Source organism: Phyllopteryx taeniolatus, chromosome 9 (genome assembly GCF_024500385.1).
Source record: "Phyllopteryx taeniolatus isolate TA_2022b chromosome 9, UOR_Ptae_1.2, whole genome shotgun sequence".
NCBI classification, from domain to species: domain Eukaryota; kingdom Metazoa; phylum Chordata; class Actinopteri; order Syngnathiformes; family Syngnathidae; genus Phyllopteryx; species Phyllopteryx taeniolatus.
In genome coordinates, this window is record NC_084510.1 from 23,115,078 (window position 1) to 23,130,883 (window position 15,806).

The window sequence follows — 15,806 nt, forward strand, 5'->3', positions numbered from 1 at the left end:
GAGATAGATTTTCTTGAACAACCTTTAGTGTGCATACTGTATGTAATACCAGTAAATTTGGAGGATGTTATCGGCTAGGACCTACAACACTTCTCCAGTTGTTTCTTTGGACACTTGACAGAATACAGCACATCCTGGATATTTACTTACTGTAATATTTTGCCTCTGTTTATTTCAGGTGCAGGAGTGGCTATGCCTGAATTGTCAGATGCAGAGAGCATTGGGGATGGATATGACCACGCCACGTTCCAAGAGCCAACAACAGATAAACTCTCCTTCTCATGCTGCCAAACCAGAACTCAAACCTGATGCTTCTATTCAGCCTGCCCCTCAGACACAGACAACCCCTCAGACTCGGCCAGGGCAGACACATCCAGCTTCAGGCCTTTCTAAACAGACTGGTGCAGCTGGCCCAGGTCAGCAACCAACAAAGTTGCCTCCAGGGGCAGTGCCTCTCCCTGGCATGGCCAAAGCCCCGTCCCAGCCCGATTTGTCCCGAAACTCCCCTGCCCACCAACCTCACCACCCCCGCCAGGACCAGACGCGCAGCGCAGGCAGCTCTCCTTCACGACAGCCCCCACCTCCTGAGCAGACCTTTGGTAAATTATTTGGCTTTGGTGCCTCTCTCCTTAACCAAGCCAGTACACTTATATCTGAGACCACTCAACCCCAACAACCATCCCCAAAACAGGCCCCTAAACCAGCCGGACCTCATGGTCCAGGACCTGGGGCACCTAAACACTCAGGACCTCCATCTTCACAACACGGGTCTCGAGCTCCACCTCAGCAGCAACCCGCTCTGACAAATTCCTCCAAACCCAAAGCTTGTTGTCCTCTTTGCAAGATGGTCCTCAACATAGGCAACACAACTGAACAACCCAACTATAACACTTGTACTCAGTGCCACTCCAAAGTGTGCAACATGTGCGGATTCAACCCCACTCCACACCTAGTCGAGGTAAGGTCCTAATACTGTATGTGTTTAGAGCAACATACTGCAGGCTGTTTATTTTTTCCATTCCATGATCTATCGACAAGCTTCTGTGGGAGATGCTGTATCGTATTATTGCTCAGGGGGTGGTGTAGTTATGAATTTGCGGCTGTCTTTTTTCATTGAGAAAATGTCAAAATTCCTGTGTGGATGATAAAGTGTTTGGCTTCAGGTGCTGTAAAATGCCATCAATCGCTTCTTTTCACCTTCCTTTGCTTCGACTGGTTTCATGCTCCATCATTGGGTCTTTTGTGGAATTTGCCAAGTAATGTTTGAGGTTGTTACCCACATTATCGGTCTGAATATACAGAAACCTGCTCACGATGGAAGTAATATATAATTTATTACATACATATCCAATAATTGATCAGCTACTGCCAGTGACCCGTCGGACTACAAAACTACCAAGACTTATTTGGACATCATTATTGCGATTCAACCTTTAATCAAATGATTCCTAACCGCAGTTCAGTGGTACACTCGTGAGCCGTGCGAGATCATCAAGGGGAAATTATCCAATTCTTCTTCATTTGTCACAAAAATATAATTTGTTAATTATATTACAATTATATATTTGTTCATGTATCTATGCCAGTGATGTACAGTGACTGGCAGAAGAATGAAATGCGCTTCCATTAGATGGCAGAAGGTACAATGAGCTTGTGTTTCCACTTGTCGCCATTCATACAACAGAATAAGACAGAGCTTTCTGAGAGTATATCAGTTTTGTTTTCCATTGAACAGACCCAAATTTCACACTGATTAACGACGAGATCATCATCATTTTAGAATTCATACTTTTTGTGACATTTTTAATTGGTGTTGTGCTGAGATTTTTGTAAAATGTAAAATGGGTGCTTGGCTCACTAAAATTTGGGATACGCTGCTTTCATCAATAGACAAAAAGGTTTTGAGCTAGTTCTCACTGTCTTCTAACGCTTCAGCTTCTTGTGGTATTTCGGATAAGTCATACTAACGTTGTGGGAACAGTAAGAGTATTGACTTTGCCTAATATTAGCCTCAGGGCTAAATAGCAGTTAGCATGGCATAAGTCGACTGCTATTAGCGGTAAGCAAAGAAATTGTTTAAATGTAATACCATGGCAACAATCGACCAATGTCCGATGTAAGATATATCATTTATAAATCTGTGTTACTTAAAGAGTACTAAAATAACATTGAAAATGGAGTTATGTACTGTAGGCATAGTATGTAACATGCATTTTCTAACGTTGCTAAGTGTTAAAGCTTACCTTCAACGCAGTATTCAGAAAAAAAACATGCATGTATGGACTGGGGTGCTGGTTGGAGTGAGATCAGCTCTGCTGATTCGTGAAAACCACAATCTCCGTCTTTTCCTTAACCTTTTCCTTCTCGCCCTGATTCAAAATTGGTGCCGGTAAACAGTGGCAGGAGACTCTGTACCAGTAAGCACCGGAAAAAAATAATAAAAAATGCATCGACCTCCAACACGGCAGCGGGTGTGTCCAGAGGTGCGTAATGTCATGGAAAAACTATCTATTGGTGAGAGCGCTGACATTAACCCTTTAGACAGTGTCTGATCCAGATACTTTTGTCTGTAAAGTGCTGTCGCTCATCACAGTGCGAACCCATGTCTCCCGGTCATTTTGCCAGTGTCATATTTTTCATCCAGTCGGTAACATACGACATGTGCATAGACTTCCAGAGCTGGGCTTTAACAAATCTAATTATGTAAATGAAATCCAATTGAGTGACAGAAATAATCACAGGCATTCTGCAAGGCATTGTTTTTTTTCATGGGCGCAACTTGTCTTCCTTGGTGTCTGGTTGTCACAAGCACCAGTACATGCCATTCAGAGATTGCTATGGAAACAACGTGACTTTAGGCTTTTCCAGACACCTCTTTCAAGCTTCACTGCTTATGGAGCTAACAATCTACCAAACTTGTAGATGACTTTTACTCTGTTATTACGTGGGTTGTTTTTCAGCTCCACTAGCTACATACCAAAGCTCATTCCAGGAAAAGGTGCATTATTTTACAGTGCTGTGAACACTTTTTGTGTTTGTTCCAAGCAAACTGGCAGTTTCTGAGTGTGTGAGTACGATGAGATCTGGAATTTTGAATCCAGCATGATTTTCACAGCGTGTTTGACACAGTCCTCATCCTCTTCCAATCTCTGCAAACTTTACTTTTCTGTTTCTCAGCCTCGTTTTTTTCCCCACTTGCATTCAGAATTGTAGCTGCCTGTCTCACCGGGGTTTTTGAAGTCCGGGTGACAAAACTTAAAAGTGCATTCTTACCACACCCTGCCACTAGGGACACATGTCTAGCACAGACGTCCAAAGCCCATTCACATTCATTTACACACCCGATAGCATGGATATGTCTATTGATTATTTCAATGTGAGCTGAACATAGAACTTCACAAGGCTTAATATAACTTAAATACGTTTTTTTTCCCTTAGTGTTTCAATGATGGAAAAACATCTTATAAACAGTTATACTAACAGTGTAAACAGTTTGTAGTAATAGTTATAGCTCTGTTATGAGGCTAGCGAACAAAGTAATTATGTACATTTTGAAGTGCTGATAATAATGAATTTTATTCTTGAATTTCACCTTTGGCATAATAAATTCTACGTAAAAAGTGTAAAATGTGACAAAAAAAATAACAGATTGTTGTACAGTACAAATATTGATGCAAATATAGCTTCTTCATGAGTGACAACATGCATAATTCGTCCTCATATATATATCTTTGTGTGTCCCCCCCCCACCAAATCTGTGACGAGACAATGAGCGCCAGCGTCTGTGTGAAAACGAGCGGAGGAGGAGAGAAGCGATCGAGGTGATAAATGAGAGAGGAGAGTGAAAGTCTGAGCTAATGTGTGCGCGGACGCCAACTTTGTTGTGTTGCAAGATATTCCTCATCAATTAGTGCCCAAAGTCATGTGCGGATCATGTACAGTATGAGATGTCCTGGTGTTGGGAGTCTCTCCTCCTCCATTATGCCTCTCAAAGAGATTAGGAGCAACCTCGTCTCGTTTTTCTTTTCCCTAGAGTTTACAGTGCACTACATGCATATTCATCTCTCGCAAGAAGTGAAGGGAGCAGGTGCAACAAAGTGGATGCTAAACTTCGGCTCTTGCTCGAATGTAAATGTAGATGGAAAAGTGTGTTTGACATAATTTATTATGTTCAAGTTGACCTGTCTGTTTCGCGATACCATTATTTGTCCACATTTGTGCACTTATACGAGGTGGTCATACATTTTAAGATATAGAACTGGAGGCGGTGGCACTTAAAACATCATTAATAAAAATATGGAATTTCTCACAAAGCTGTAGAAAATGTGTAGAGAAACATAAGCTATCAATTATTCATTGAGGGAGAACATTATAAATAGTTCATAGAGTGTGGAGCAGCGAGAGAGCTGTGTTTGATTTCTCGTGCCACATAAGGTCAATGTTTTCGTGTGCGTGCATGTGCATTAGAAGAGAATTGAATGCTGACAGCTTCCTTTTCTGATATGTAGAAACTACAGAATTAAGAAATTAGGGTGCACACCAGCACATCCTCCACCCTTATGAGAATAAGCGGTATCGAAGATTGTTGGATGAATGGACAAAATGTCCATTTGCTCTTTGAGAACTTGTATTTGTTCCGTACTATTAGGTGTTAACCTCAAATACATATTTGTTCCCCTGACAGCACATTGGGGATTTATCCATCCATCCATTTTCTATACTGCTTATCCTGTTAAAGGTGACTGGGAGTTGGAGTCCATCCCATCTGACTTTGGGCAAATAGCAAACTACACTTTGAACAATTGGCCAATTTGTCTTTTTTGCATTTCGAAGGACTCGCTGTCTTGCTCACGCAAATTAGACTGACGTTATGAATTTAGCTTTGTCAACTAATATCGATGTGATGTTCACTTGTGGTCTTTCCTTGTTGTAGGCTTTTAATTCCAGTTTACTGAAGAGCGCTCTTACGGTTTCATTCTTTAATATGCTCAGCTGTGACGAAGCAATTAAAGTGTGCACAAGGGCACTTTTTATCATTTGCAACACCATCTGCAATAACGACGCGTCAGCTCATTTTGTGTAGCTGGAACTCAGGATGCAGTAAAACAGTAAATTTTTAGCACATGGTGAAATGTAATGAGGAATTGCATATACAGGTACAAGATTGTGTGGAACAGAATGTACCCCTCAAACACATTATTTATTTCAACACCATTAACATTCTTTGACAATTGATGCTGTTTTCTCATCTAATCATTTGTTTGTGCCAAACAACAACTATAAACTACACCCATACTATAACATAGCAACCCTAATCATTTAATCCATTTATCAATTTCTCCATTCGGGATGTCCATAGACTTCAGTGGTCTTGTTCAGACACAGTATATATGCAAGTCATATACAGTATTTGTGACTACGTTAACACTACAGCAACGCAGCAGCCACTCTCACACAGGCCCTCAGTATTGATGAACATGTCATTCTAATTCTCAAACATGCTGGAAGTGTTTTCTGAAGGTTGGCACTGGCCTGCATCTCCCTCAGGAGTTCCTTCCAAAGCCAGATGGCTGGCGGCATCATGCATCCAAGCTTGCCGAGCGCAGCCTGGCTGCTCCCAAAGTGACGATGGTACACTATCACCGATTCAAACAGCCATCCGTCCCCGGTCAGCTGCTTGACGCCTTTTAATACTTCTATATCCCTTTGTGTTGCTTCGTGTGGAAGCCGGTTTGCACGCAGATCACGTCTGCTACAGTAATTCGAGAAGCCGCATGCATTTCAAGAATACCTGCAGATCAAATTGAATTCATTCTAATTGCGGTTTACAATACATGAGGTAGAACATGAGAAGGTTGATCAGTTCGCTATCAAAAAAGACTAATAATACTTGCATTAGCAGTAAAACAAGGTGGCCACAGTAAATACATTACTGTAAATAAAATCATCATGATTTCATTGCCTTATAATTTGATCAGTCTCTTTCTAATAATACATTCCTGTTTTTCACAAACCACTAACTCATATTAGCCATTCTTAGTTAGGACTCCCAAATCATTACCAGGACACATTCCTCCTCTCTTCCCTCCACTGTGAAGAAAATCCGAATGTTTCTAACATGAGGACCACAGTTGGCATTGGCTCTATTCTTTTTTTTTTAATAGTTGGTCGGTAAAGTCACTAAATACAGTGACAGTATCTCTACGTTGGCATCTCTGAAAACAAGTTATTGCTCCTGTTTGTTTGCACTGCTGACACACGTCCACATTAAAACAAAAGCAGCGCATACTTTCCATTTTATCTTTATCTCATAACGGCTGCGAAGGCCGGTCAGAGACTGTGGATGGGCTGGATGTGGCCCACGGGCTGTACTTTGCACAGTGTGCTGTAAGACTTTAAATTCATCCATGAGATTGGTGGGCTGGGAAAAAAAGAACACTAAGGAACAACCTTTGGTGCGCCTTTAAGAACCACACCAAAATGATTATGTGCACCCCTGATTGTATTTAATATTTCATTGTTTTATACTGTTTTGATTTATTGCTGCTCTTAGTCAATTTGGACATTCTCCTTGTGATTTAGGTGATGTGAAAAACTTTCCCATTAACTGTATTATTTACTGTGATGCTCTAGTTGTTTTCCCCCCTTGTCGCTCGTGTCAATTGTTGACATATGCACATCCACTCACATCCTCTTCTTGTCAGCACTCTTCTCCCTCCAATTGCATTCCTTACTTGAAGACTACTTTCAGATGACATTGATTGAGTTGGCAATTACTTGTGGTTGGATTGCTCTCTGTAGACATTGTGACATTGAAGCTTAGTCCTCTTGTTCCAACACATTGGTGTGTAGTGTTGCTGTTTTTTTAGCTGCAACAGCAGGGAGAGCATTTTAAAACCTCTGTACATAATACGATAACGTTAGAGGAGGTGATTTGGATATAATAGTAAAAAACAGAGGCAGTGAGTATAATGTGTGTGTATATGTGTGTGTGTTGTGTGAGTAGGGGGGGATTTTTGATGAAGGAGCTAATAGCCGCGTCTCTCTAATCTGTGTTGTGGGAGTGCCGCGATCCCCACGTGTACAGTGCTTAACCCCCCCTACACAACATTGTAATGCTCCACCTCCACAAATAAGTGCCATTAGAGAATAGTATGCCTTGTTGTGTGATTACACTCATACAATGTCTTGAAAATATGTTCGAGTAGAAAGACTGGAATGGCAAAACAAAAGTATAAATCTTGCATTTCAGATTACACAGGACTATTCAAAAATTCTACACATGGGATGTTTAATCCACAAAGAACTCTACGATAGAATTCATTGTGTGCCTCAGCTATGGACAGGAAGTGGTGTCCAGCAGTGACTGTTTCCTGTTGAGATTATGTGGCAACCTGCACAGATGGCATGCTGCTTTGGTGGCTTAAATGACGGTCACTCTCATATCTGGGATCTTGGCGTTTGACAATAAACTGAAGTTACATAGATTTCATCTAAACCGCTATACCTGTATATCACTGTGCTGCTCTTCAAAGCTTAATAATAATAATTACAATAATAACATAACATTTAATATTGTATAATAGATGAAAACTCCAATTCCAGTGAAGTTGGGACATTGTGTGAAATGGAAGTAAAAACTAAGTACAACAATTTGCAAATCCTTTTCAACCTCTATTCTACTGAATACACTACAAAGACAATATATTTAACTGACAAACTATTATTTTTTTGTAAATATTCAATAATTTTGAATTTGATTCTTGCCACACGTTTTAAAAATGCTTGCATGTTTACCACTGTGTTACATCACCTTTCCTTTTAACAACACTCAATAAGCGTTTGGGAGCTGAGGACACTAACTGTTGAAGCTTTGTAGGTGGAATTCTTTCCCATTCTTGCTTGATGTACAACTTCAGTTGCTCAACAATCCAGGGTGTTCGATGTCATATTTTGCACTTTATAATGCGCCGCACATTTACAATGGGAGTCCGGTCTGGACTGCTGGCAAGCCAGTATAGTACTCACATTCCTTTACTACGAAACCACACTGTTGTAACACATGCAGATTGTGGCTTGGCATTGTCTTGCTATCAGGGAAGTCCCTAAAAAAGACGTTGCTTGGATGGCAGCATATGTTGCTCATAACCTGTATGTACCTTTCAGCATTAATGGTGCCTTCACACAAGTTGCCCATGCCATAGGCACTAACACACCCCCATACCATCACAGATGCAGGCTCTTCAACTCTGCGCTGAGAACAATCTTAATGGTCCTTACCTTCTTTGGCCCGGAGGACACTATGTCCATGATTTCCAAAAAGAATTTGAAATGTGGACTCGTGAAAATTCCGAAGGTTGATCTTAAACTCTCTTTGCTCATGCGGTTGTTCAGAAAATGGTGAACCTCGCCCCATCGTTGTTTGTGAACAACTGAGCATTTGGGGGATGCTCCTTTTGTACCCAATCATGACACTCACCTGTTTCCAATTAGCCTATTCACCTATGTACTGGTCCCCAGACTTTTTTCACCTCTGTCCCAGCTATTTTGGAACGTGTTGCAGGCAAAACAAAACAATAAACTCGTCAGTTTGAACATTAAATATATTGTCTTTGTAGTGTGTTTAATTGTATATAGGTTGAAAAGATTTGTAAATTGTTGTATTCTGTTTTTATTAACATCATTAGAACTAGAGTTTGTAGCTTAATAATAATTTTAACTATTTTAGTGCCTTTGAATACATGCATTTGTGTGAGCTGTATTGTTTTGCCTTCTTGTAAACTTGTGGGTGAAAGGAAATTGATAAGTGAGAGGAAAATGCAGAAGTAGCACATTTTGATACTTGCGAATGCATTTTTGTGTGCCTGATTCTGCTAAGCCTCCTGCAGCATGCAGTTCATTTTTCACAAGATGTCTCCGAAGTCAGCCTCCACCTGTTCCCAGCTCCGGCTGCAAAAGCATCTCTTTTGATGAATGACTATCCAAGAAGCATATAGAACTTAAAGTACCAATCCCTCCCCCATCCTTTTGCAGTGGTGTTTTATGCCTCTACCATACTTCTCTTACCTTAAAAGTGAACGTGTCGCAGCGAGGCCTGCAAGGGACTTCAGCATTGGGTTAATCACCTTTTCAGGACTCATCATCTTCAAGGCCTGGTGGCTATGCTAACGAGTTTTAGCGATGCTCCGGGGGCCCCTGGCAGCGCCGTGTCTATTCTCGCTGTCAGACCACAGAGGTGGGCTAGAGCACTCCCCCCACCCTTGCTTCTGGGTCCTCCTGTCTCAACACATCATTTCACCCGCCTGATGGGTGTACACACTCCCTCCTCTCTGCAGCACCCCAGGCAAGCAACTACTTCCTAATGCGGACATTAGGGAGGAAGGGGGGTTAGTTTTGAGTGTGCTATGTGCTCTTAGCTCAGAGGGTGCAAACACTAAAAGGCATGCAACACAAATTTGAGATTATAGAACGGAGGTGTGTGGTTGTATGTCAGCGGATAGCCAGACAGAGGGAGCGCTCTGATGAAAGGGTCAGGAGATTGACAGACAAAATGAAAGAGATAAAGCTCACTGATCGCTCACATATTACATTTAACCCCTTGCTAATCTCGCTGTGCTGCAGCTGTCGGGCAGCTGACCAGATCAGTTAGCGAGGGGCCGACTGTTGCTCTGAGCTGTGGCCTGACAACAATAACACGGCAGGCAAAAGTTAGATGAGGACATTGTGCTCAGTTAGCGATGGCCAACCCACTGCCTCCATGTAGCGGAAACTCTTCAGCTTCACTGTCTGCAAAGTTCACTGCCTCAAGCAAGTGCAATGTACTTAATGGAGTCACTGTTGGTTGCGTGTTTGAATGTTGGATACTGAGTCTGTCTCAAAGCCATTTTGGGATTTGTTTTCTTGAGACGTCCATTGAATATTTGCAGATTGGGAATTGAGGCAATTGTCAGTCTGCTTGTACTTTCTCTTGAGGGAATACCACCTGTCAAGTATTGTTTGCGGTCCTTTAAGGCTCTTAAATGCTGTTTTGCCTCCAAGCTGCCTGTATCTATGAAGCCAGTTATTTTTTTCTTATCTTTAGAACAACTGTGCATATTTCAGAGAGATAGATAGACTTCACAGAAGCAGCATTGTATCGAAATGTGATGTCAGATGTACATTTTCTGTTTGTTGCCAGCAATTTCAAAATGTAATCAAATCAAATATACAACAAAGTCCACTTGAGTCCTAAAAATTTATAATGACGGAATCGTTCACATAACCCTAACACTAATTCTAGTGGTTTTTAAAGCAATAAATGACTGCAACCGTGAAATCTGTCTCTGGAATAGTAAACACGAGGAAATCTTTCACAGTGCTTTCACCAAATAATAATCACCACGCTAGACTTGCTACGGTAGTTGTCAAATGCACACAGGTGTCGGGAGCAATAAGAACCTAGCTTGAACATGTCAAATTAGTATCCAAATATTTTGTTGCTGCAACAGTGAATGAGTCAGCTAGCACGCCGGTGATAGTCTGCAAGTTACGGAAGAATATAAAGAAGAGTACATGACTTGTGTTACGAGGTTAGTTGTAGAAGCTCGCCTAATATAAAAACAAGGCTGATTAACGTGTCCTGGGGACACACACATGTGCCAAGACACGCCTGTTTGGACGCATCTGCCCACCACAACATAAGATTGGTTTGCAGCTTTAATAACAATGAGATAAGCGGATAGAGATTTGGCCTACGGTAATATAGAAAAAGCAAATTTGAGTCTTTCATCTTACTACCCGTGCTCTGATGTTACTGACAAACTACATAATTATTGACAGGTGCTTACGCCTCATTTATTCAGCCACATTCTCTTATCTCACTGCCATTTAGCTTGAATGTTACTTAAAGCTGAAAAGGTGGCGAACAGAGAATGACTCAGGCAATGTGATCGCATGATCAATGAGATAGTTGCATTCATAATAATAAGCTGTATTGGCTGCTTTTTAAAGATTGCAGACGAACAAACAAACATAGATATTTATATATATATAAATAGCGAAGTTGGGCCAAAGATTCAGACTTCCTTTGAACGATTGAAGTGGAAAATGGGATTGTTGTTTTCACTTAGTTGATGAATGAATGTGGCGCCGCTGAGACTACCGTTATGAGAGAATTTAGTTGTACTGTCAAATTGGAGTTAATAATTGTGGTATAGATGCCCATATAGAATAACAAATATATGCTGTTTCCTAGGAAACTGAGACTAAAGTACAGTACGAACAGTTCCACTTGCAATTGTGTTCCTCTAGATATCTGTCTTTCTTTAGTGTGTGATGATAAATGCCCCCTGCTGAGGTGGGACAGCCTTAAGACTCTGGCTGGGCTGCGTGCAGAAAAGAGGTGTCCCTTCCTGAATCAATTTGATGGCGACATGATGAATAAACAAAGAACAGAAAAAAATCCCGACCTCGCGTTCCTCAAGTCCTGCAGGGACAGGAAACACACACAAACAAAGCTTGACACACACTTAATGATAAATGACTGTTCATTGCCTTGCAACAACACACTCTGTCCGAAAGATGATCGGTTCCATTCAGAAAAAGTGATATTGTGCGAATCTTGAAACTGCACTTGAAAAATGTTGTTTTACTGAATTGTAATATTAGAACCGCGATGTAACTCATTTGCATCTGAAAGGATTTATGATCCCCATAACCCCAAAACTCCCCTGTCCTATTTTCTCTGTTTCTGAAAATACAAAATACTAAACAATCTTGTGGTTTACAGCAGTATACACGATCTGTCATCATAAATAAACCAGTAGAATAGAATTTGACTTCATTGCCATATTTGTTCTTATATAAGCCTAACATCAGGTGAAAATATCTAATCATTTGCAGGGTGTGCAAGTTTTCCAAATGCTAGCAAGATTTGAATCTAGCCTCCTTTCATGTCCCCCGACTCGTTCTCACGCCGTCTCCTCACGTGTCTGCACAAAGAAACGCCCCCAGCTTACTCAACAAAAAGAACCAGAAAGACAGTGGCTCATCGTGCTCAGAGGACAAATGTTTGACAGACTGTTTGGTCACGCTTCCTGTCTGTGCATCCGCTGATTGGTTATACTCGTCCTGTCGTGCTCAGTTGTATAATAATAATTAAAATTAAATTAGGGGCATTAGATGGGGCCAGAGAGGGATGATTTTTCAAAAGATAATTTTAATAATATTCTGCTGTCAGGTCATATAGACAGTTTTAACATATGTGATAAAAAGTGTTGTTGTTGTTTTTTTAACTGCAATTCCAGTTTTAACTGCCATACAATGTTGCAATATCACGATTCAAATCATTAGTTCAAATGTACCAATGTTTGTGCAATCCAAGCATGCTAACATCCCAGATAATTTTCCCAACGTCATCAGGATCTCTGTCATGTTGTCGATTACCTCCAAGCACAGTTCTACAAAATACTGTATATTAAAACATCATCATTAAATTGTGTTTTCATGCACGTATCCACACAAGACAGTTGCTGCTACTCAGAAAGTTGCTCAGATACCTGCAAGAGTGGCTTATGGAAAATTCACCTGTTGATATAAATGAAAGCATATTGTACATTCTGTATTGTATAAATGGCTCGGCGAGGCATCCTCTGAATTTACTACCATATTTCATATCACATTCATGACAAATGAGTCTGGTCATGCTGCATAGAAGTGACTGTAACTGGGCTTGAGTGGTGCTTGTTCTGTGTGTGGATGATCCTTCATTTCCGCTCTAATCCACAGGCCCGAGCACGTGTTCCCATTGAAGGAGTCGCGGGGGATTGACCTATATACCTGCTGACTCTGACCGACCTGTCACAGCTGCGGCGTGGCGTGGCGCAGACTGGCACACTCCTGTGACGTGCTCGTTCACGCTTCGCACTGCGCACTCGGTAGTCGTAAACCGCTGTTCATTCAGACTGCGCTTGATGATTAAAAAAGCTTTTGGGGAGAGTTTCCTTACACTTGACTGCTCGGCAAAATATCATCGGATTGAACTGCAAATCTAAAGCAGTCTTAGATTTTCTGCCCTTAATTGCAACTTTATCTGCAGCACCCTTGCATGTTGTGTTTCAGGGTTATTCTGTGCCCTTCTTGTGGTATCGAATGCTTATGCTGACTGAGCCAAACATATTTTCAACTCACCCTAACCTCATCCCCAGTTCACCCTCTTAACACCTGCCTTTGGAAGTGTGTCCATGTTCATACGTTAGTTCTACTGACCTGCTCTCCTGACCTTCAATTGTTAAATTAATTACGACCTCCTGTGAGGTATGGTTCATGGCTCATTATTCTCTCAGACACAAATGTGAAGGATTATTTTGGGTTGCAGCTATTATGAAAGCTATTGCCATCGTTGTTTGAATGCTATTTTCATAGCTTTAAAGTCCCTGTAAAGTGAAAATAAATGTTAACAACCCTACCAAATGTAAATATTTAAAAATATTGCCAAGTGTATAAAAGAAGAATTGAAAATTGTGAAAAATCTAGCCATTTCTGTCCTCTCAAACACTGTGGGCATGTCCACTGAATGCACTGAAACCACTTCCTGCTCAGCTGTCAAATACAACTGCTCTGACATTAAACATTTAAAAAAAAAAAAGAATGCTACCTCATTACTTAGTGGAGCTCAAGAGTCCAAAGCAAACGTGGTGAAGTAGCATCTAGCTGTTGTGCTGCACACAAATAGAATCAGTTGCCAACAGAATTGACATCCGCCTCAAGTGTGAATGTTTTTAAGTCCATTCAAAAACATTTCTTTTCTTAAACTTTGTTTCTTTAAACTTAATTTTTTCTCATGCTTTTTAGAGCATTTCCACTTTTAAATGATCTTTCTTGCACTGTACGTTGTTTTTATTGTATTTTATATTCTTCTTCGTGTTCAATATTTTTAAGCTTATATTTTTCTTTGTTTTGTAATGCTTCTAATCATGTAAAGCACATTAAGTTATCTTGTGTATGAAATGCGCTAAATCAATCAATTTGCTTCGCTTTGCTTTGCTTTATGCCTACACATCCCTACAAAACCTCCGCTGACTGAAGTATATGCCACTGGGTCGTCGCAGGGCTTTCCACGCCACATCGCGAGGTGATGAGTAGCCTGTTGTCAAAAAACAAAGTCAGTGAGATAGGCACCAGTTCACCCATAACCCTAATGAGAACACGTAGTATAGAAAATAGTTGGATAGATGAACCTAATAGTGTGTGTGCTGATCATAAGCTCACAGAAGTGAGCTTTAATGCATAGAATGCATCTGCATCTTTTAATACTTGGTGTAACTTCTGCATTAGTAAAACAAACACAATAATTGTTTGTATGGTATTTGGTATAACAATACTTTGGTTATAACCTGTGATTTGTTTTGTTTAAATGTCAAGTTTTAATTTCCACTGATGCAACACTAAACACAAACCAATGTGTTTCAGGCAGAGGAGAACAAATGTTTTCCTGTCCACTTCTCGTTGTGAACAGCTCAAATGTTTATTCTTACTGAGATATGCCAGTGCGTTAAATGACAGCTGACATTTCTTTTTTGCAGTTTGCAGTCTGGTTATTGGCAGAACGCCCACGCGAGGGGGTCCTGACTCTTGCTGTGACTTGACTAACAGTAGGAGGGCAACACTGAGGTTGTAGCTTCCTCTCAGTATCTCTGCCTACAGTTGCATATATCCTACCTTGTCCAAGTGTGCTTGTCCTCTTTAAACTTTCATTTGCAAACTTTATATGGCTTGTAGTTTCCTATTGGCTACTTGGTTGTTTGTGCTTTGTATTTAATCTAGTTGGTGTTTATTGTATTATACTGATGAGTGAGACGATAACCCACCACACATTAGGCAATTAGCCTGTAAGAAACATCATTCTTGTGGAGCTAATGTTTCATTTTCAAACCTGTGATTCGGCTTGCTCGTCGTTCTGGGTGTACAATCTGAATACTTGTTAAATATTTCCTCCATGGCTCTCAAAGTGTGCAGCATTACATAATTTTGATGAATATGTACCTGCTACAACGGAACTGACATGTGCGGACACATAATGCATTTGTGCACCTCATTAGATGGGTGCCCTCTGGTAGCACACATGCAAAGACAAACGCAGATGCACACCAGCGTATGTGACGTCTCGTGGCTGTTGTGTCTCAGCAAGAATCCAATGGGAGCTGGGATCAATCTGTGAGAATGGGATCAATCTCTCTGACCTTTTCCGTGTGATAACCTGCAGTGTTCAATCTCTCATTATTTTGACAATAAAAGGGCAGCTTTTATTCGGCTGCGAGTCGCCTGGATGGAGCATCGCCTCGCCCCTGTGGTGGTGTTCACTTTCGACTTTTGTCTCTCATACCAGCAACCGCGTTCTGCTTTGTCAACTGAATTTCATAAAGCCGCCAACTGAATTTACATTTGCTATTGCATCACATTGCCTCCACAGAATTCAAATCATAAATTAGGCTCGGCCTCCATCTGCCTACAGCGTTTAAGCTCATTTTCTGGATATACGGTGTGTTTATCTGCTGCAGAGACGTATGACTGTGAAAAAATGCAAGCCAAGCCTCACAATGCCCCAGACAATATACGGATGTACATTGCTGTATTTTAAACATTGCGTCTTTGTGGAGAATTACAACATACAGTATAATGGTAAGTGGTCAATACAAAACTAACCAGAGTTAATAATACAGAAAGAAATTTGTACGGTGGCGGAAAAGGCACCATTAGCGAGGAATGAACCAATAGCAAGTGTTAGTTCTACAATCAGGAGGAATGCATTTGTAGCTGATCTACATTAA

The 15,806-nt window shown here is 40.9% G+C and overlaps 1 protein-coding gene across 3 annotated transcripts in view; it reads left to right on the forward strand.

Annotated features, from left to right (window-relative positions):
- The window catches only part of bsnb (bassoon (presynaptic cytomatrix protein) b), a 62,359-nt gene that overhangs the window by 18,346 nt on the left and 28,207 nt on the right, over positions 1-15,806 (forward strand). For all 3 annotated transcript variants that reach the window (XM_061785177.1, XM_061785178.1, XM_061785179.1), the window contains exon 3: positions 179-958. In XM_061785177.1, coding sequence (XP_061641161.1) covers positions 179-958 — 780 coding nt within the window. The remainder of the gene's footprint in view (positions 1-178; positions 959-15,806) is intronic.